The sequence below is a fragment of the Phoca vitulina genome, unplaced genomic scaffold (genome assembly GCF_004348235.1).
Source record: "Phoca vitulina isolate PV1807 unplaced genomic scaffold, GSC_HSeal_1.0 scaffold6, whole genome shotgun sequence".
NCBI classification, from domain to species: Eukaryota; Metazoa; Chordata; class Mammalia; order Carnivora; family Phocidae; genus Phoca; species Phoca vitulina.
The window spans coordinates 19,927,648-19,950,942 of NW_022589709.1; the positions used below are offsets into that span (position 1 = coordinate 19,927,648).

General features: G+C 38.4%; 1 protein-coding gene across 8 annotated transcripts in view; it reads left to right on the forward strand.

Annotated features, from left to right (window-relative positions):
- Nucleotides 1–23,295, forward strand: part of NSD1 (nuclear receptor binding SET domain protein 1) — a 150,516-nt gene that overhangs the window by 71,354 nt on the left and 55,867 nt on the right. For all 8 annotated transcript variants that reach the window (XM_032403805.1, XM_032403803.1, XM_032403802.1 and 5 more), the window contains 2 exons: nt 3,600–3,772; nt 5,968–8,539. In XM_032403805.1, the coding sequence (XP_032259696.1) occupies nt 3,600–3,772; nt 5,968–8,539 (2,745 nt within the window). The remainder of the gene's footprint in view (nt 1–3,599; nt 3,773–5,967; nt 8,540–23,295) is intronic.

Below are 23,295 nucleotides of genomic sequence, written 5' to 3' on the forward strand. Positions count from 1 at the left end.
GACTATTCTAGGTACCCCATATAAGTAGAATTATACAATATTTGTTTATTTGTGTCTGGCTTATTTCACTTAGCATAATGTCTTTAAAGTTCATCCATGTGTCAGTATTTCATACATTTTCAAGGCTCAGTAATATTCCAGTGTATGTATATACCACATTTTGTTCATCCCTCAATGGACATTTGGGTTCTTTCCATGTTTTGGCTGATGTTTATAATACTGCTAGGAACATGGTGTTCAAATATCTGTTCTGACCCCTTTTTTTTTTTTTTTTTAAGTTTTATTTTTATTTAAGTAATTTCTATACCCAACATGAGGCTTGAACTCACAACCCCAGCCAAGATCAAGAGCCAGGCAGGCACCCTTCTGACTTTTTATTACTTGTCAAATCCTTTTGTTTTGTCTTTAAATTTTTTTTTTTTTTAAGATTTTATTTATTTATTTGACAGAGAGTATACAAGCAGGGGGAGCAGCAGGGAGAGGGAGAAGCAGGCTTCCGTTGAGCAGAGAGCTGGACATGGGGCTTGATCCCAGGACTGTGGGATCACGACCCAAGCCGAGGGCAGACACTTAACCGACTGAGCCATCCAGGCGCCCCTAAAAATTTTTTTTTTTCAAATTTTGTTTTTTTGATTCCCAGTGTTACTACCTTAGTTTAGGTTCTAGTCATCTTGCTTATACACTATTTTGGTAATCCCTGGTCTGCTGAGTCTTCTCTCTGTTTCCGCTTGAATGTGTTATTCCGAGGTCAAGGAGATTTATATTTCTAAGACCCAAAACTGAGCCTGTGGTTCCACAATTTAAATGAGGCTCCTTAATGCCAAGAGCTTACACAATGGTCAGGCTCTTAACATGGCATCAAGCTCTTTAAGGTGTAGCCACTGCTTACCTGCTAAGTTTTTATGATTTAGTGTTCTGAACTACTTTTAGTTCTCAGCTGTTTGTTTATTCATTCATGCCTTTGAATGTTCTGGGCCTTCATACTAGAATTCTCTCCTTAACAAAGTGTTTATTTACCTTTAGAAATTCTGCTCAGGTGTCCCATTTGTCCTCCAATTAATGATGTCCACTTTTTTTTGGTTCCATTTATTTATTTGAGAGAGCTAGAGAGCATGCACACGGGTGAGGGGAGGGGCAGAGGGGAAGGGTATCTTCAAACCGACTCCCCGCTGAGCATGGAGGGGCTTGATCCCAGGATTTGAGATCATGACCTGAACTGAAATCAAGGGTCGGCCGCTTAAACGACTGAACCATCAAAGTGCCAGAATGATCTCCACTTTTTAATGTTATTTTTAAAAAGTGAATGTTTGGTTAAGCTGCCTACTCCTGGTTTTGGCTCGCATCATGAGATCAAGCCCCATGTCGGGGCTCCATGCTCAGCATGGAGTCTGCTTAAAAAATTCTCTCTTCTCTGCTCCTCCCTCCATTCTTGCTCTACTCTCTCTCTCTCTCTCATAAATAAATAATAAATCTTTAAAAAAAATAAAAAGTGAATATTTATGTTACTGTAATTACCATATTCTTTTACCATAATCTATTTGTATATCTCTTACCCACCAGGCAATAAATTTCTTTTTTGTCCTCTTTAGTGCTGGCACATCATAAGTGTTCAGGCTGTGTTGATTGAATTTACTTAATTATGGGAGAATTATGTACTATTCAAATTGACCTTCTGAACTACTATATAGGTATATATATATCTCATCATTTAATCCCCCTTTATAGGTGGTTTCTATGGAAGGATTTAATTTAGTAGGTGGAGACTAAGCGAGACTAAGGAGTTCAGTGTTTTCATAGAACTTGTTTTTGAAATGGACTAAAAATCAAAATTCAACCAGGTTGTAATTTTATTATTAAGCTCTATTTTTGTAGGAAAATAGCCATTTCAACTAAAGTTTATGAAAGCTTATAGGTACTCTTCATTCTCTGGTTGTATAGTTTTGAAATTAGCATTTGTAAAGAAGCTGCCTATGAAATTTACTTGATATTTTGGCTACTCTTCTAATTACTGTGGAGACCTGAGTTTTGACAGTATTTACAGCTCTTTATACTTGTTCTAATACTGAGTTTATACATCTCCCCTCCCCTTTCTTTTCTTTTTCTTTTTCTTTTTCTTTCTTTTTCTATTCTGAAGGAAGTTGACTTTTCCTGTTTTTTATTCAAAGAGATATTTGGATTCTTTTTTTTTTTTTTAATGGTTAAGGGGATTAGATGTGAGTTCCTATGTAAGTGAATTTTTATATTAGATGATTTCCTTTTCTAAATACAGGCCAATTATTACACATTGTAAAAAAGAAAGAAAACATTATTACACATTGTATAGTCCTGATATATTTCTTTTGTGACATTTTTTACTGGTATGAAAAATGCCGAAATGTAAATTTGATTATAATCTTCTCTAGACAAGATCTGTATTGTTTTATTTTTGTTAATTGTATGTTTAGAACTTTGGATAACAAAGAAACTATAGAATAACTGGATTTCTTGTTGTTTTTATTGCTCTCGGGATTTCCTTTTTTGCTTTAAATTTCTGTATTTTGAAATACCAGGTTCTGCTTTCTCTGCAAAGCCAATGTTTCATTCTGAATTTGCCCTCTCTGAAGTTATTCTACTTACCATGTGTATAAAAGGGGTATTATACTACTTATTTCGTAGAGTTGGTTGTTGTGAAGGCTAAGAATCCATGCAAAACACCTAGTGTAAGTGAGTGCCTAGTCCATAGTAGCCATTCCGTAAATGTTAGCACATCATACATGGCAAGGCGTTGAAGCATTTTTTTCCTCCCTTATGTTTTAGCATAGTGTTTTAAAATTTGTTTGGTGGGCCGCTTGGGTGGCTCAGCCGTTAAGCGTCTGCCTTCAGCTCGGGTCATGATCTCAGGGTCCTGGGATCGAGCCCTACATCGAGCTCCCTGCTCCGCGGGAAGCCTGCTTCTCCCTCTCCCACTTCTCTTGCTTGTGTTCCCTTTCTCGCTGTGTCTCTCTCTGTCAAATAAATAAAATATATTTTTAAAAAATTTGTTTGGTGGTTGGTTCTAATTGATTATTATATTTGTGGTGTTGTGGCTTATTAAATGCCCTTTGTATTTTCTGGTAACAATGGTATAAGACTTTATAGACTGAGGATAAAAGGAACTTAGTTGATTGTTATATCAATTTGTTCTATGATTGACTAATCAATTGCATATCACCAAACCAAACCACTGAAATTGTTTCATAATCTCTTATGCATTTTCTTGCCACATGGATTGAATATTTAAAATTTCCCCCTCTGACCTCTTCTTTTTTTTATAAGATTTTATTTATTTATTTGACAGAGAGACAGCGAGAGAGGGAACACAAGCAGGGGGAGTGGGAGAAGGAGAAGCAGGCCTCCTCCTGAGCAGGGAGCCCAACGCGGGGCTCGGTCCTAGGAGCCCAGGATCATGACCTGAACCGAAGGCAGACGCTTAACAACTGAGCCACCCAGGCACCCCTCTTTTTTTTTTTTTTTTTTTTTTTTAAAGTAGATATTTCTTTGGTAGTGATGGTATGGCTGTTCTCTTGAAGGTGAACAGTCATCGTTTTAAAGTAATGACACTGGTTCTTATTTTTATCTAGTTTCAAACCGGAGGCCCTATCGACAGTACTACGTGGAGGCTTTTGGGGACCCTTCAGAGAGAGCCTGGGTGGCTGGAAAAGCAATCGTCATGTTCGAAGGCAGACATCAATTTGAAGAGCTACCTGTTCTTAGGAGAAGAGGGAAGCAAAAAGAAAAAGGATACAGGCACAAGGTAAAGAAATTAAGCCTCTCTAATTATCTTCTTTGGGGTGGGCAGGGAAGAGGCAAGGAAGAAGTCTTATATTATTTAAATATAAGTTATTTCCTTTGGTAGTAGGATATTTGTGAGAAAATAAATGAAAGCAGTGTTTTTCCTGGGATGAAATCGGGTAGCCTTCCATATATTTACACTCAGTTTTTTGAGAAATAATTTCAGATAACTTTTGCCATGTCACTTAGATGTGACGGTATAAAATGACATGACCAGTCTTCTTTGTTCATATCTTTTGTAAGAAGAAAATGATCCTCGAAATGAAATATTCTACTTCTCACTCTCTGGATTAATTCTCTTAAAAATGAGAAAGATAAAACTAAACATTTTTGTTTGTTGTCTTGGGTTTTTGTTTGTTTTTATTTTAATCATCTGATGCTCATCATAGACAAGTGCACTCCTTAATCCCTATCACCTATTTCACCCATCCTCCTTCAGGTAACCATCAGTTTTTCTCTGTAGTTTAAAGAGTCTGTTTCTTTGTTTGTCTTTCTGTCTCTTTTTTCCCCTTTGCTCTTTTGTTTCTTAAATTACACATATGAGTAAAATAATATGGATTTGTCTTTCTCTGACTTATTTCACTTAGCACTGTACTCTCTAGCTCTATCCCAAGTTGTTGCAAATGGTGTTGTTTTGGTTTTTGTATGTGGTTAATACTTAAAGTTGGAGTTTCAAGCCCAGTTATGTTTTAATAAAGAATATTGTGTTTTTGTTCCATTTGCTTGATGTTTTGTGTTAAAGTTAGGTGAATAAAATTTTGGTTTATTTCTTTTAATATTCCTTTGTAGTTAATTCTAGAAGGTGAAATAGTTCCTGTTAGGTTGGTGTTTCAGGTTTTTCTGTGTATAAATACTTAATAATCATTATTAGGATAAGTTAGAGTCATTATGCAGTCCCTTCTGTTTCTTAGTTGAATTCTCTGAGGATTAGTGTCTTCATCTCTAAAACTAGTGTAATAATATGTGCACTAGAACTGTTGGGAGAATTAGAAATAATGATAAATATTTAATATGTCATAAGTTTGATGCCCTAAAACAACTAGTATATGTTATTGTTATGATGAAGGAGGCTTACTGCCTCAGTTCCAATACTTTGGGTGGTTGGTGGTAGGGAGGTGTTAAAGAGTTTTTGTGTCGAGCCTTTAGTTATGTAGCTTAACCAACCCATTTTCAAAGGAGTTCAGTAGGGCTTTCAGATTCTGGAAAGTTGTTTTACTCTCGTCACAGTTATGAGAATTAATGAGTGTGTGTTTGTGTGTAAAATAAATTAAAGGGTCAGCTCATTGCTTTATAAGAGGAGGCTACCTTTCCAGTGACCTGAATTTTTACATGCTCAGTGGAACATCCCTTTTATAAGTATTAAAGTATAGTTGGCTAATAGTTAGACCCTTGACTAATAACGATTGTATGAAGCCAAGGAGGGAAATAAGAGTTTGAAAAATTAGTTATATTTCACAGAGCATCAGTGTCTCCATTTGTGAGGAATCAAGAAAGGCACATATGTAATACCCAAGGTGTTTTGGTGTCTCTGGACAACATGACTCAGCCCAGGAGACTGCTTAGTTATAATCCAGATTTAATGTAACATGTATAGAATAATCAGATACATCACCAGAAATAAAGGGGCCTAGGGAGAACCAGAGGTTCAAATTTAGGGTCTCCTAGGGTAGATCTGACCTCATTTCTCCTGTCCTCATTTTTCCATGTTCATCTTTTTTAGCCTTTTGCTTTCTCATACAACTGAGCAAGTGCTTGGCCTTCATAAGTCAGGAAGAAAATAAATCCTTATTTTAAAGTGTGGAGGGGTAAATAGGAAGGGTCTGATTATTCCTTGATTTAGTAATATAATGTTGATTAGTAATGCAGTCCTAGTTATGGCCCCTCTTTTGTAAAGGAGGGAGAGCAGAGGATGTGTGGGATTAATCTTTCTTCTAATGACAGATCTTAGTGGTAGAAGTAGATTTGAGGAATCCCCCATTGTTTGTTTAGGCTCTGGGTGAACAGTCGTTGCTAATCACCTGGCTGGTACCATAAAAGTACCTTGAAGAAGTTACAAGGCTTGGAAAGGCTTCTTATTTGGAAAGGCTTCTGATCATCTCTCTATTCCCTTTTGTATTTTTTTGATAAGTGATAATCTTTTTCTCCTTTAAATTTAAGGTTCCTCAGAAAATTTTGAGTAAATGGGAAGCCAGTGTTGGTCTTGCTGAACAGTATGATGTTCCCAAAGGGTCGAAGAACCGAAGATGTGTTACCAGTTCAATCAAGTTGGACAGTGAGGAGGATATGCCATTTGAGGACTGTACAAATGATCCTGAATCAGAACATGACCTGTTACTTAATGGCTGCTTGAAATCTCTGGCTTTTGACTCTGAACATTCTGCAGATGAGAAGGAAAAGCCTTGTGCTAAGTCTCGAGCCAGAAAGAGTTCTGATAATCCAAAAAGGACTAGTATGAAAAAGGGCCACATGCAATTTGAAGCACATAAGGAAGAACGAAGGGGAAAGATTCCAGAGAACCTTGGCCTAAACTTTATTTCTGGGGATGTATCTGATAAGCAGGCCTCTAATGAACTTTCCAGGATAGCAAACAGCCTCACGGGGTCCAACACTGCCCCAGGAAGTTTCCTGTTTTCTTCTTGTGCGAAAAACACAGCAAAGAAAGAATTTGAGACTTCAAATTGTGACTCTTTACTGGGCTTGTCTGAGGGTGCCTTGATCTCTAAACGTTCTGGGGAGAAGAAGAAACTCCAACGAGGTTTGGTGTGTAGTTCAAAAGTGCAGCTCTGTTACATTGGAACAGGTGATGAAGAAAAGCGAAGTGATTCCATTAGTATCTGTACCACTTCTGATGATGGAAGCAGTGATCTGGATCCCATAGATCACAGTTCAGAGTCTGATAACAGTGTCCTTGAAATTACAGATGCTTTTGATAGAACAGAGAATATGTTATCTGTGCAGAAAAATGAAAAGGTAAAGTATACTAGGTATCCTGCCACAAACACTAAGGTAAAAGCAAAGCAGAAGTCCCTCATTACTAACTCACATACAGACCACCTAATGGATTGTACTAAGACAGGAGAGCCTGGAACTGAGACATCTCAGGTTAATCTCTCTGATCTTAAAGTATCTACTGTTGTCCGCAAACCCCAATCGGATTTTAGAAATGATGGTTTCTCTCCAAAATTCAACACACCATCAAGCATTTCCAGTGAGAACTCACTAATAAAAGGTGGGGCTACAAATCAAGCTCTATTACATTCAAAAAGCAAACAGCCCAAGATCCGAAGTATAAAGTGCAAACATAAAGAAAATCCAGTTGTAATGGAACCTCCAGTTACAAATGAGGACTGCAGTTTGAAATGCTGTTCTTCTGATACCAAAGGCTCTCCTTTGGCCAACATTTCCAAAAGTGGGAAAGTGGATGGGCTAAAACTACTGAGCAACATGCATGAGAAAACCAGGGATTCAAATGACATAGAAACAGCAGTGGTGAAACATGTTCTGTCAGAGTTGAAGGAACTCTCTTATAGATCCTTAAGTGAAGATATGAGTGACTCTGGAACATCAAAGCCATCAAAACCATTACTTTTTTCTCCTGCCTCTGGTCAGAATCATATACCTATTGAACCAGACTACAAATTCAGTACATTGTTAATGATGTTAAAAGATATGCATGATAGTAAGACCAAGGAGCAACGGTTAATGACTGCTCAGAACTTGGTCTCTTATCGGAGTCCTGGTCTTGGGGACTGTTCTACAAGTAGTCCTGTAGGTGCATCTAAGGTCTTGGTTTCAGGAAGCTCCACTCACAGTTCAGAAAAAAATGGAGATGGCACTCAGAACCCAGTCCGTCCTAGCTCTAGTGGGGGTGACTCTGCAGTGTCTGGAGAGTTGTCTGTATCTGTACCTGGCCTAGTGTCTGACAGAAGAGACATCCCTGCTTCTGGTAAAAGTCGTTCAAACTGTGTTACTAGGCGCAACTGTGGGCGATCAAAACCATCATCTAAATTGCGAGATAGTTTTTCAGCCCAGTTGGGAAAGAACACATTGAACCGTAAAGCCTTAAAGACAGAGCGCAAAAGAAAACTCAACCGACTTCCAGCTGTAACTCTTGAGGCTGCACTGCAGGGAGACAGAGCAAGTGGAGGTTCAGAGAATGGTTCCTCAAGAGGTGGGCTAGAAGACTCTGGTAAAGAGGAAGCCCTTCAGTTAATGGGCCATTTAACAAGTGAAGACAGTGCCCATTTTTCCAGTATTCATTTTGATAACAAAGTCAACCAGTCTGACTCTGATAAAATTCCTGAGAAAGGCCCCTCTTTTGAAAACAGAAAAGGCCCAGAGGTGGATACTGAAATGAACAGTGAGAATGATGAACCCAGTGGTGTAAATCAAGCGGTGCCTAAAAAGCGGTGGCAGCGTTTAAACCAAAGGCGCACTAAACCTCGGAAGCGCACTAACAGATTTAGGGAGAAAGAAAACTCTGAGGGTGCCTTTGGGGTTTTGCTTCCAGCTGACCCCATAAAGAAGGGGGATGAGTTCCCAGAGCATAGACCCCCTACTTCAACAAACATACTAGAGGATACACTGGCAGATCCCAATCATGCCAGCCGCTTAGATTCAGTTGGACCACGGTTGAATGTTTGTGATAAATCCAGTGCCAGCATTGAAGAGATGGAAAAAGAGCCGGGAATTCCCAGTTTGACACCCCAGCCTGAGCTCCCTGAACCAGGTAAGGACTCCTGACAATGATAAGGATTAGAGAAGTAGTGGTGATAATGTTACTCTTCTGAAGTTGGGCTATTTTGATGGAAGGGCTAAGTGTAAATTGGGAAGAAAGTACTATCACTTGAAGGATGAGCTTTGTGTACAAGATCTGAATTTTGAGGGCCAGGTTTCCATATACTTTCAGAAATTATGTTTCCCAGAAGCTCGCTCGCTCTCTCTTTTTTAAAAATTTTATTTATTTGAGATAGAGTGAGAGAGTGAGCACAAGAAGGGGAGCAATAGGCAGAGGGAGAAGCAGACTCCCCACTGAGCAGAGAGCCTGATATGGGGCTTGATCCCAGGACCCTGGGATCATGACCTGAGCCGAAGGCAGACGCTTAGCCAACTGAGCCACCCAGGTGTCCCAAACCCACGACCTTTTTAAATCTATGAAACTTTTTGGGACTCAGTCTGGCATTGTAGGTAATTGAGAGGCTCTGAGCCTAAAATTTAAGTATAGTTATTAGTTTACAGAAAGTGAATAGATTTTATTGAATGTTAGACTTCCTTTACCACAATTTAAGGAAGGTCCATTGATGATGTAGACAAAAGGGACATTTGCTTTTGGGAAAAAGAAAGTGTTCTGTAGTACTTACTTGAAGGCTTTAGATGTCTTAACTTCCCTTCTGTAACAAGGTTTGAGAACAACAAAAAACTGAAGTACCAGGGTATCTTACCTTAGCAGCAGAAGAAAACAGCAGAAGTCTTTCAAGATATTAATATTATATACAATATAATTGTTGAGGATAAAACTATCCTTTTTTTTTCATTTTTATTGTTATGTTAATCACCATACATTACATCATTAGTTTTTGATGTAGTGTTCCATGATTCATTGTTTGTGCATAACACCCAGTGCTCCATGCAGAACGTGCCCTCTTTAATACCCATCACCAGGCTAACGCATCCTCCCACCCCCCTCCCCTCTAGAACCCTCAGTTTGTTTCTCAGAGTTCATCGTCTCTCATGGTTCGTCTCCCCCTCCGATTCCCCCCCTTCATTCTTCCCCTCCTGCTCTTTTTTTTTTTTCCTGAACATATATTGCATTATTTGTTTCAGAGGTACAGATCTGTGATTCAACAGTCTTGCACAGTTCACAGCGCTCACCATAGCACATACCCTCCCCAGTGTCTATCACCCAGCCACCCCATCCTTCCCACCCCACCCCCCACTCCAGCAACCCTCAGTTTGTTTCCTGAGATTAAGAATTCCTCCTATCAGTGAGGTCATATGATACATGTCTTTCTCTGATTGACTTATTTCGCTCAGCATAACACCCTCCAGTTCCATCCACGTCATTGCAAATGGCAGGATCTCATTCCTTTTGATGGCTGCATAATATTCCATTGTATATATATGCCACATCTTCTTTATCCATTCATCTGTTGATGGACATCTAGGCTCTTTCCACAGTTTGGCTATCGTGGACATTGCTGCTATAAACATCAGGGTGCATGTACCCCTTCAGATCCCTACATTTGTATCTTTGGGGTAAATACCCAGTAGTGCAATTGCTGGATTGTATGGTAGCTCTATTTTCAACTTGATGAGGAACCTCCATACTGTTTTCCAGAGTGGTTGCACCAGATTGCATTCCCACCAACAGTGTGGGAGGGTTCCCCTTTCTCCGCATCCCCGCCAACATCTGTCGTTTCCTGACTTGTTAATTTTAGCCATTCTGACTGGTGTGAGGTGGGATCTCACTGAGGTTCTGATTTGGATTTCCCTGATGCCGAGCGATGTTGAGCACTTTTTCATGTGTCTGTTGGCCATTTGGATGTCTTCTTTGGAAAAATGTCTGTTCATGTCTTCTGTCCATTTCTTGATTGGATTCTTTGTTCTTTGGGTGTTGAGTTTGATAAGTTCTTTATAGATTTTGGATACTAGCCCTTTATCTGATATGTCATTTGCAAATATCGTCTCCCATTCTGTCGGTTGTCTTTTGGTTTTGTTGACTGTTTATTTTGCTGTGCGAAAGCTTTTTATCTTGATGAAGTCCCAATAGTTCATTTTTGCCCTTGCTTCCCTTGCCTTTGGTGATGTTTCTAGGAAGAAGTTGCTGTGGCTGAGGTCGAAGAGGTTGCTGCCTTTGTTCTCCTTTAGGATTTTGATGGGCTCCTGTCTGACATTTAGGTCTTTCAACCATTTTGAGTCTTTTTGTTTGCGGTGCAAGGAAATGGTCCAGTTTCATTCTTCTGCATGTGGCTGTGCAATTTTCCCAACACCATTTGTTGAAGAGACTGTCTTTTTTCCATTGGACATTCTTTCCTGCTTTGTCAAAGATGAGTTGACTGTAGAGTTTTGAGGGTCCATTTCTGGGCTCTCTATTCTGTTCCATTGATCTATGTGTCTGTTTTTGTGCCAGTACCATACTGTCTTGATGATGACAGCTTTGTAATAGAGCTGGAAGTCTGGAATTGAGATGCCGCCAGCTTTGCTTTTCTTTTTCAACATTCCTCTGGCTATTTGGGATCTTTTCTGGTTCCATACAAATTTTAGGATTATTTGTTCCATTTCTTTGAAAAAAGTGGATGGTATTTTGATGGGGATTGCATTGAACGTGTAGATTGCTCTAGGTAGCATTGACATCTTCACAATATTTGTTCTTCCAATCCATGAGCGTGGAACATTTTTCCATTTCTTTGTGTCTTCCTCAGTTTCTTTCATGAGTATTTTATAGTTTTCTGAGTACAGATCCTTTGCCTCTTTGGTTAGATTTATTCCCAGGTATCTTATGGTTTTGGGTGCAGTTGTAAATGGGATCAACTCCTTAATTTCTCTTTCTTCTGTCTTGTTGTTGGTGTATAGGAATGCCATTGATTTCTGTGCATTGATTTTATATCCTGCCACTTTACTGAATTCCTGTATGAGGTCTAGCAGTTTTGGGGTGGAGTCTTTTGGTTTTCCACATAAAGTATCATATCATCTGCAAAGAGTGAGAGTTTGACTTCTTCTTGGCCGATTTGGATGCCTTTTATTTCTTTTTGTTGTCTGATTGCTGTGGCCAGGACTTCTAATACTATGTTGAATAGCAGATAATGGACATCCCTGCCGCGTTCCTGACCTTAGGGGGAAAGCTCTCAATTTTTCCCCATTGAGAATGATATTCGCTGTAGGTTTTTCATAGATGGCTTTTATGATATTGAGGTATGTACCCTCTATCCATATACTCTGAAGAGTTTTGATCAAGAAAGGATGCTGTACTTTGTCAAATGCTTTTTCTGCATCTATTGAGAGGATCATATGATTCTTGTTCTTTCTTTTGTTAATGTATTGTATCACGTTGATTGATTTGCAGATGTTGAACCAACCTTGCAGCCCAGGGATAAATCCCACTTGGTCGTGGTGAATAATCCTTTTAATGTACTGTTGGATCCTATTGGCTAGTATTTTGGTGAGAATTTTGCATCCATGTTCATCAAGGATATTGGTCTGTAATTCTCCTTTTTGATGGGGTCTTTGTCTGGTTTGGGGATCAAGGTAATGGTGGCCTCATAAAATGAGTTTGGAAGTTTTCCTTCCATTTCTATTTTTTGGAACAGTTTCAGAAGAATAGGTATTAATTCTTCTTGAAATGTTTGGTAGAATTCCCCTGGGAAGCCATCTGGCCCTGGGCTTTTGTTTGTTGGGAGATTTTTGATGACTGCTTCAATTTCCTTAGTGGTTATAGGTCTGTTCAGGTTTTCTGTTTCTTCCTGGTTCAGTTTTGGTAGCTGATACATCCCCAGGAATGCATCCATTTCTTCCAGGTTATCTAATTTGCTGGCATAGAGTTGCTCATAATATGTTCTTATAATTGTTTGTGTTTCTTTGGTGTTGGTTGTGATCTCTCCTCTTTCATTCATGATTTTGTTGATTTGGGTCATTTCTCTTTTCTTTTTGATAAGTCTGGCCAGGGGTTTATCAATCTTGTTAATACTTTGAAAGAACCAGCTCCTAGTTTCGTTGATCTGTTCTACTGTTCTTTTGGTTTCTATTTCATTGATTTCTGCTATGATCTTTATTATTTCTCTTCTCCTGCTGGGTTTAGGCTTTATTTGCTGTTCTTTCTCCAGCTCCTTTAGGTGTAGGGTTAGTTTGTGTACTTGAGACCTTTCTTGTTTCTTGAGAAAGGCTTGTATTGCTATATACTTTCCTCTTAGGCATCCCAAAGATTTTGAACAGTTGTATTTTCTTTTTTTTTTTTTTTTTAAGATTTTATTTATTTATTTGACAGAGAGAGGTACAGCGAGAGAGGGAACACAAGCAGGGGGAGTGGGAGAGGGAGAAGCAGGCCTCCTGCTAAGCGGGGAGCCCGATGTGGGGCTTGATCCCAGGACCCTGGGATCATGACCTGAGCCGAAGGCAGACGCTCAATGACTGATCCACCCAGGAGCCCCTGAACAGTTGTATTTTCATTTTCATTGGTTTCCATGAATTTTTTTAATTCTTCTTTAATTTCCTGGTTGACCCATTCATTCTTTAGTAGGATGCTCTTTAGCCTCCATGTATTTGAGTTCTTTCTGACTTTTGTCTTGTGATTGAGTTCTAGTTTCAAAGCATTGTGGTCTGAAAATCGGCAGGGAATGATCCCAATCTTTTGGTACCGGTTGAGACCTGATTTATGACCTAGGATGTGATTGATTCTGGAGAATGTTCCATGCGCACTAGAGAAGAACGTGTATTCCGTTGCTTTGGGATGGAATATTCTGAATATGAAAACTGACTATCCTTCAACATAAGATTCTCAAAATTGTTTACCATAGTAGATTTTGTTTTCTAACAGCTTTATTGAGATGTAACTCATGTACCATGAAATATCCATCATTTTAAAGTTTATACTTCAGTGGTTTTTTTCACAGAATTGTACAATCATCAACACAGTCAATTTTGGAATATTTCCTCACCCAGGAAAGAAACATAGTACCCTTTATTAACCTCCCTTCATTTCTCCCCAATCTGTAGATTTTCCTGTTCTGTACATTTCATGTTAATGGAATCATACAATATGTGGTACTTTAGTGTTTGGTTCTTTTAAGTTAGCATGTAGCAATGCTTTATTTTTATTGTGGTAAAAAATACATAAATTTACCTTCTGAACAAGTTTATACAGCATTACTGTATACACATTGTTGTACAATAGATCTCTAGAACTTTTTCATCTTGCATGTCTGAAACTGTACTCAACTGAACAACAGTTCGGTTTCCTTTTCCCCCATGCCCTGGCAACCACCATTCTCCTTCTGTTTTTATGAGTTGGATTACTTTAGATATCTCATGTAAATGGAATCATGTACTGTTTGCCTTTTTGAGATTGGATTATTTCACTTAGCATAATGTCCTCAAATTTCATCCATGTTTTAGCATATGACACAATTTGTCTTTCTTGAAGCTGAATAATAGTCCATTGTATGTACATACCATATTTTTTTTATTCATCTATCAGCAGATATTTAGGATTGGACATTTAAGTTGCTTCTCTCTTGGCTATTGTGAATAAGACTGCTTTGAACATGGGTGTGCAAATATCTTTTTGAGGTCACATTTCCAGTTCTTTTAGACTGTATGCCAGAAATTGGAATGGATCATATAATTCTATTTTTAGTATTTTGAGGAAACTCCAAACTGTTTTCCATAGTGGCGACACCATTTTATAATCCTACCAACAGTGCGCTTAGTGTTTCAATTTCCTTACATCCTCACCAGCACTTGTTATTTATTTATTTTTTTATAGTGGCCATCCTAACAGGTGTAAGGTGATAGCTCATTATGGTTTTGATTTGCATTTCCCTAATGATTAGTGATGTTGAGGATCTTTTCATATGCTTGTTGGCCATTTGTATATCTTCTTTGAAAAAAATGTCTCTCCAGGTCCTTTGACCATTTTTGAATTGGGTTGTTTTGTTACTGAGTTGTAGGATTTCTTTGTTTCTTTCTTTCTGCCTGCCTGCCTTTCTTTTTTTCTTCTTCTTTATTCCCCCTTATTTGATATATGGTGTGCAGACATTTTTTTTCATTTTGTAGGTTGTCTTCACTATGTTAATTGTTTCCTTTGCTATGCAGAAGATTTTAAGTTTGATGCAGTCCAATTCGTCTATTTTTGCTTTTGTTATCTGTGCTTTTGGTATCCTATCAAATAAATCATTGCTCATTCCAGTCATGAATCAAATCTTTTCCCTTGTTTTCTTCTGGAGTGTTATAGTTTCAGATCTTAGATTTAGGTTTTTGATCCATTTTGAGTTAATATCTGTAAATGGTGTAAGATAAGGGTCCGTCTTTCTTTTGCATGTGGATATCCACTTTTCCCAGCACCATTTATTGATGAGACCATCCTTTCCCCATTGTGTAGTCTTAGCATACTGGTCAAAGATAATTTGACCATACACTTAGAGTTTATTTCTGTGTTCTCCATTTTGTTCCATTGACCTTTGTGTCTGTCATTACGGCAGTATCATATTAGAATGTCGCTTTATAATATATTTTGAAGAAATGACGTATTCTTTGCCAAGATTGTTTTTGGCTGTTTGGTGTCCATTAAGATTCCATGTGAATTTTAGGATTTTTTTTCCCCTGTTTCTGCAAAAAATGCCATTGGGATTTTGGTAGGAAGTGCCTGGCTGTCTCAGTCGGTAGAACGTGTGACTTTTGATATCAGGGTCATGAGTTCAAGCCACATATTGGGCCTACAGCTTACTTTTTAAAAAAAAAAAAAGTGTTGAGGGACACCTGAGTGGTTCAGTGGGTTAAGCGTCCAACTCTTGGTTTTGGCTCAGGTTATGATCTCATGGGTTGTGAGATAGAGCACTGTCATTGGGCTTTGCACATAGCTGGGAGTCTGCTTGAAGATTCTCTACTTCTGGCCCCCCCCCCCCCCCCACTCATATGAGCATGTGCTGTCTTGCTCTCTCTCTCTCTCTAAAATAAATCTTAAAAAAAAGTGTTGAATTTCTGCATCAGTTGAGATAGTCATGTGATTTTCTTCATTTTGGTAACATTTGTATTACATTTATTTTTTTATATGTTGAATCATCTTTCCATCCCAGGGGTGAATCCCACTTGGTCATGATGTATTGAATTCAGTTTGCTAATATTTGCTGAGGATTTTTGCAGCAATGTTCATAAGGAATATTGGTTTACAATTTTTTTTTTTTTTAAAGTATATTTGTCTGTCTTTGGTATCAGAGTAATGCTCACCTCATAAAATGAGTTTGGAAATGTTCTCTCCTTCTCAGTTTTTGGAAGAGTTTGAAAAGGTTTGGCATTAATTCTTTTTTAGATGCTTGGTAGATTTCTCCAGTGAAGCTATCTCATCCTAGGCTTTTCTCACTTGGGAGGTTTTTAATGACTGATTTAATCTCCTTACTAATTCCTAATTCAAATTTTGTATTTGTTCATGATTCAGTCTTGGTATGTTTCTAGAAATTTATCCATTTCTAGATTATCCAGTTTGTTAGCATGCAGTTGTTCATAGTAGTTTCTTATAATTCTTTTGCTTCTGTGGTATCAGTTGAAATGACTCTTCTTTAATTTCTGGTTTTAGTTATTTGTGTTTTTTTCCTTAGTTAATGTAGCTAAGTACTTTCTAATTTTACTGATCATTAAAAAAGTCAGTGCTTAGTCTTCTTGATATTTTTAATTTTCTGTTTTATTTCTGCTCTAATATTATTTCCTTCTGCTAACTCTGGATTTATTCTTATTCCTTGAAGTGTAAAAATTAGGTTGTTGATTTGAGATCTTTTTTCTTAAAGATTTTATTTATAAGAGGGGCGCCTGGGTGGCTCAGTTGGTTAAGCGACTGCCTTCGGCTCAGGTCATGATCCTGGAGTCCTGGGATCGAGTCCCGCATCGGGCTTCCTGCTCAGCAGGGAGTCTGCTTCTCCCTCTGACCCTCCTCCCTCTCATATGCTCTCTCTCTCTCTCTCATTCTTGCTCTCTCAAATAAATAAATAAAATCTTTAAAAAAAAAAAAAGATTTTATTTATAAGAGAGAGAACAAACAGGGGGGAGAGGGAGAAGAGAGAGGGATAAGCAGACTCTACGCTGAGAAGGAACCCAATGCGGGACTCGATCCCAGAACCCTGGGATCATGACCTGAGCTGAAGGCAGATGCTTAACTGACTGAGCCACCCAGGCACCCTGGAATCTTTTTTCTTAATGTAGGTGCTTCCTGCTATAAACTTCTCTCTTAGTACTTACTTTACTGGATCCCATAAGTTTAGGTATATTGTATTTTCATATTTGTTTGTCTGAAGATATTTTCTAATTTTTCTTGGGACTTCTCCAACACACTGGTTGTGCAGGAGTTTGTTGATTTCCATATATTTGTGGATTTTCTAGTTTTCCAACTGCTAGAGTTCCAGCTCATTGTGATTGGAAAAGATAACATGGTAGGATTTCAGTCTTCTTAAATTTGTAAGACTTGATTTGTGGTCTGTCGTGATTTATCATGGAAAACAGTTCATGTGTGCTTAAGAAGAATGTGTGTTTTGCTGCTATAAGGTGGAATGAGTGTTCTGTATATGTCTGTTAGGTCCATTTGATAAATAGTGATATTCAGATTCTCTGATTTTTTTTATTGATCTTCTGTCTGGTTGTTATATCCATTATTGAAAGCCAGATATTGTACTCCACTATTATTGTTTGACTATTTCCCCTGTCAGTTCTGTTAGTGTTTGCTTCATATATTTGGGTGCTCTGCACATATATTTGTATTTGTTATCTTCCAAAGTATGTGGGGTTTTTTTGTTTGTCTTTAGAGGAGCTGGATGGGGGTGCCGAGGGAGAGGGAGAGAAGATTCTTAAGCAGTCTCCATGCCCAGCATAGAGCCAGATGGGGGCTGGATCTCACAACCCTGAGAACATGACCTGAGCCGAAATCTAAGCCGCATGCTTAACCACCCGAGGCACCCAGGCACTCGAGGCACCCAGGCACTCCTGGAGATTTATTTCGACCCTTTGATTAGGGCCAAATTTCCCTGTTTTCTTTGTGTGCTTGGTGATTTTTTTTCCCCCTGAGTTTTATGCATTTGAATAACAACCACTTCTAGTCTTTTTTTTTTTTTTTTTTTTAAGATTTTATTTATTTATTTGACAGAGAGAGACACAGTGAGAGAGGAAACACAAGCAGGGGGACTGGGAGAGGGAGAAGCAGGCTTCCTGCCAAGCAGGATCCTGATGCGGGGCTCGATCCCAGGACCCTGGGATCATGACCTGAGCTGAAGGCAGATGCTTAACGACTGAGTCACCCAGGCGCCCCAACCACTTCTAGTCTTTAGGGATTGGCTTCAGACATGGAAAGGCTTTCACCAATCACCTCAGAGGGATATTCTAAGGACCTTGAACCTTTTTTGGAGGTTGGGCTTCTCTGGGCTTGTATGTGTAATTTCCTAATTAGGGAATTCTGCCATTTCTTTTTCAGGGGCTTGTAATCTTGCTCCCTCTAGGGTTTTTCTGCAGTACTGAAGGTTTGCTTGTGTTACTGCAACAATCTTCCCACTGTTTTCATTCTCAGTGGCTCCCAGGTATGCAAAGAGTACTGGCTCCCCATTTGCTCTCAAAAGCAGGCAAGACATATACTAGTCCCTTGGCCAGTTCTCCAGAAATCCAGATTGCCAAATGCTGGTTCCACTCTTGAACCTTTTTTTTGTACAAAGAAGAATAAGTTTAGTACCTTCTCCTGATTTCATCAAACTGTGCTGGCCTTTGACTACCTCATTGCAAGCCATCTGGTTCCTCAGCATGCTGCCCATTCTCTGCCTTGTTTTCAGCAGCCCTCAGGAATCCAAACTGTGTGGGTTCTGTTAGTGGTCCTGGTCGTGTTAGACAGTCTGATCTCTTGGGAGCCCTGTGAAAAGCTGGTATGTTGGCCACAAGCTCCCCATCCCTAACTCCCCCCTCCCTCCCAATCCATGAGGGGAGCTCATCTGTGTCTGCATTGGGAGTGGAAGTCTCAGATAACGTGAATTTGCTCTTTTTTTTTTTAACCCATTTTGATCCTATAGTTCTTGACTTTGACTTGCCTGGGGGTAGTGCAACTTCCTAACTGGTTTCTAGAGTACTCAAAGGTATTTTGATGTGTTCATTGTTACTCTGGTGTCCCTGTGAGGGAAATTGTGTACGGGCTCCAATTCTGCCATCTTGCATCTATGTCACTCTTTCTTCGTGTCTTTTTTTTTTTTTTTTTAAGATTTATTTATTTATTTTGAGAGTGAGAGAGTGCGTGCGCATGCATGCAGAAGCAGGAGGGGCAGAGAGAGAGAGAAACTCCAAGGAGACTTGGGCTGAGTGCAGAGCCCAGAGCAGGGCTCCATCCCATACCCCTGAGATCACAACCTGAGCCGAAACTATGAGTCGGATGGTTAACCGACTGTGCCACCCAGGCCATCCCTGTTTCGTGTCTTTTTTTTTTTTTTTTTTAAGATTTTTATTTATTTATTTGACAGAGAGAGCACAAGTAGGCAGAGCGGCAGACAGAGGGAGAGGGAGAAGCAGGGTCTCCGCCGAGCAGGGAACCCGATGCAGGGCTCGATCCCGGGACCCTGGGATCATGACCTGAGTCAAAGGCAGCCGCTTAACCGACTGAGCCACCCAGGCGCCCCTTTCGTGTCTTTTTAATGCCAAATAATACTCCATTGTATGAACAAACCATATTTTATTCTTTCATCAACTTAGACATTTGGATTGTTTCTACCTTTTGGCCTTTATGAATAATGGTATCATTTGAACATTTGTGTGCAGTGTTTTGTGTGGCTATGTTTTCATTTTTACTGTTTATATATTTAGAAGCAGAATTGCTGGGTCATTTGGTAATTATATATATATAAAACTTTTGAAGAACTGCCAGAATGTTTTGCCAAAGCTGTTTTGACATTTTACGTTCATATTAGCAATATATAAGGGATCCAGTTTCTCTACCTCTCTACTCATACCTACTTGAAATAGCTGCCCTAGTCAGTGTCATGTGGTATTTCATTATTTTGCTATGATTTGCATTTCCCTGAGGGCTATTGATATTAAGCATCTCTTCATGTATTTAGTGGTCTCATGTAAATCTTTTGGAGAAACATCTGTCTAGATCCTTTGCCTACTTTTTAATTGGGTTATTTGTCTTTTTATTATTTAATTTTAAGAATTCTTTACTTGGTATAGATCTAAGTATTATTGGATATGATTCACAAATATTTTCTTCCATTTAGTGGGTTTACCGTTTACATTTTTGATTTATATATTTTGAAGCACAAGTGTTTTTAATTTGGATGAAGTCTAGTGTTTTCCTTGGTTGCTTGTGCTTTTGGTGTCATGTCTGAGGAACCATTGCCTAATCAAGTTTTCTCAGCACCATTTATGTTAAAAAGGATATTATTTTCCCATTGAATCGTCTTGGCATCTTAGCTGAAAATCATTTGACCATAAATGTGATGATTTATTTCTGGGCCCTCAACTCCTTTCTTTTGATATATATTTCTTTATGTCAGTACCACAGTCTTAATTACCCTATTTTTACAATAATTAATTACTGTAGTTTTGAAATTGGAAAGTATGAGTCCTCCAACTTTGTCTGTTTTCAAGTTTGTTTGGCTTTTCTGGATCTTCACTTGTCCATTTTAATTTTAGGACCAGTGTGTTAATTGCTGCAAAAAAACCAGCTGGGATTTTGATAAGGGTTGTACTAGATCTGCATGTCAGTTTGGGCAGTGTTGCCATTGTTAACAATATTAAGTTTTCTAAACTCTACACAAGGGATGGCTTTCCATTAATTTAGTTGTGTTTCATTTATTTCAATGATATTTTGTAGTTTTCTGTGTATAAGTCTTGGGCTTTTATTCAGTTTATTTCTAAGTATTTTATTGTTTTTAAAAATTTTATTCATTTTTGATGCTCCTTATAAATGAAATAGTTTCCTTAATTTCATTCTTAGGTTGCTCATTGCAAGTATACAGAAATATAGTTGATATTTGTGTATTGATTTTGCATGTTGCAACCTTGCTGAACCCATTTTTTTAGTTCTGATTGTTTTATTGTGAATTCCTTAGGATTTTCTTTGTACACGATCATGTCATCAACTAATAGAGAAAATCTTACTTCATCCTTTCTAATCTGGATGTCTTCTATTTATTTTTTTTCTTGCCTAATTCCTCAGCTAAAGCCTCTGGAACAGTGTTAAGCATAAGTGGAGTGAACAAGCATTCTTGTCTTGTTCCCGATCTTAGGGAGAAAGCATCCAGTCTTTTACCATTAACTGTGATATTGGCTATGACTTTGAAAGATGGGCCTTTCAGGTTGAGAAAGTTCCCTTAATCCTTCATTTGTTAGATGGTTTTTCTGTGTCTGTTGAGATGATCATTCCTTTTTTACTCCCTTTATTCTGTTAACATGATGTATTAATTACATTGATTGATTTTCTTATGGGAACTGCAAATACACAGGAGGACCAATCACAGCTTCTCAAGGACTTATTCTCCCCCTTGCTCCCCTTCTGCTTTGTGCCAAAGCACCTTTCCCTGTGGTCTTCTGGAGGTTTGGACATGGTGTACTTTTGCTTCGTTGTGACTCTGATGATAGAGTCCTTTGGGGCACTAGTTTATTCTCTTTTAAACTTCTCCCCCTTACTCTTTAGCAGGATCACAAAAAAGCCCTCAGGACAAAATCCATTTCAGTGCTATATTTATTTCTCTGGGTTATTATTTTGTTAGTTTTTGGTTTGTAGTTCTTCACAGTCTTGTCAGTGCTTTGCTGACAAATTTTTAAAACACTTTATACAACATTTTATTTTCAACGGAGGTTGGACTCAGTAACTTAACTATTATTATGAAGAAATGTTTGGATTTTTGCCCTTTTACCCCTTTCCTTTTAACGTTTTGCTTCTGAGATTTCAGATCTAGGAAAGTAGAGGTATGACAAGGGCTAAAAATGTGTTAGTGAGGAGTGATATTGCTGTTAGTACTGTAGTCCTTTAGGAAAATTCACCATTTTGGTGAAAAAAAAGAAAACTTTGTAATTTAGTCTTAAAAAAACTTTATTCAGTATAGTTGAATATAGTCAACTTTATATACCATAAGGTTCACACATTTTAAATGCATAAGGAAGTGATTTTTAGTAACTTTGTTGAGTTGTGCAACCATTCCCATAAATCAGTTTTAGAACATTTCTTCTACCCAGTAAGATTTTTCTATCCCATTTATAGTTAGTCAGTTTGTACTCCCAGCCCAGCAACCACTAATCTACCACTACCTACCCCCACTCCCATTTGCCTTTTCTGGACATTTCATATTAATGGAATCATAAAATATGTGACTTTTTGTGCCTTGCTCTTTTCATTTAGCATAATATTTCTGGTTTTGTGATTTATACATATTGTAGCCTATATCAATATTTGGTTTTTATTGCTGGATAGTATTCCAGGGCACAGATATACCACATTTTATGTATCTGTTCTTCAGTTGGTGAACATTTGGGGTTTATTTAACTTTTTGGATATTTTATTATTTTAGCTGGTTTATGTACACACTCTGTAGTCTAAAAAGATACTGCTAAACTTTCCTGTATGAGCAATTTATATCCATTCTTTACAACAGGTTCTGGCCCTGTGCTAGGGCCAACCTTCCTTGATGTGTATTTGCCAAGAAATTTAATGATGTGCATACTTTGGCTCCTGCTCTTTCTTATTTGCCTTGTGCCATGTATTGAGGTTTGCATGATTTACTCATCTCTCCATTAGCTTTTGTATTCTACCTTTTAATATTTCCCTTTAGTATCCAAAAGGTCATATTCCTCTTCTGTTCTTGATATACTTTATGTTGATTTGGCAAGCCACTTCCTTTTGGTCATTTATAGAGTAGTTGGAGATGATGAGTTAGTTCTCTAGTTTCTTTCAACTCAAAAGTGGTTTTACCGGATGAGCAGTCTAGTTTAGGTGAGAACATAGGTGGGAGTAGGGGGTTTTGGTAGCAGGTGTGGTTGAAGAGGGCAAGAAACAGAAGCTCAGGAACAGCCAGGAGACCTTTTGGGTTTTAAGTCATTGAATTGTGGCCAGGCTGTTTTCATTTACAGTGTCTTACCCTATTGTACATTTAAGAGGGGTAATTGGTAATCTTTTTCTTAAAAGGACAAATAGTAAATATTTTAGGCTTTGCAAGCCATACTGTCTTCTGTCACTCTTAACTCTTTGTGACACAAAAGCAGTCATAAGCCATTGGTAAATAAATGAGCATGGCTGTATTCCAATAAAACTTTATTTACTAAAATAGTCCTGTTGGTAGCTTGCCAAACCCTAAACCTTTAAAGGATTGTTTGATATAATGTTGGTGAGGAACAATGTATGTACTTGTGGTTTTTTGTTTGTTTGTGGGGTTTTTTTGGGGAGGGGCAGCAAAACAGGGTTTATTGAGCATAGCAAAGTGATAGTACAAAGCTCCCGAGGAGGGAGGGGACCCAAGAGGGTTGCCTGCAATGTATGTACTTGTGCAGGAACCTAGTAGTATGTCAGATATGTTTTTACATTAATTTCCAGTCTTTTGTGCTCTTTGCTGATTTTCTTGTGGATCTTAAGGAAATAAAGGACTGAAGGACTAAAACTTAGTCTTAGAACTTATTCTGTGAGACAAGTGAACCCAAAGACAGAATGGGGGACAGCAGCTTCAGGAGGAAAGAAGGGATGGATTAGCCCATGGAACCTTCTGAGAAGACAGAGAATATAACCTGTCTAGGACTGAGATCTAATTAATGTGGGGAGGTAGTAATGGA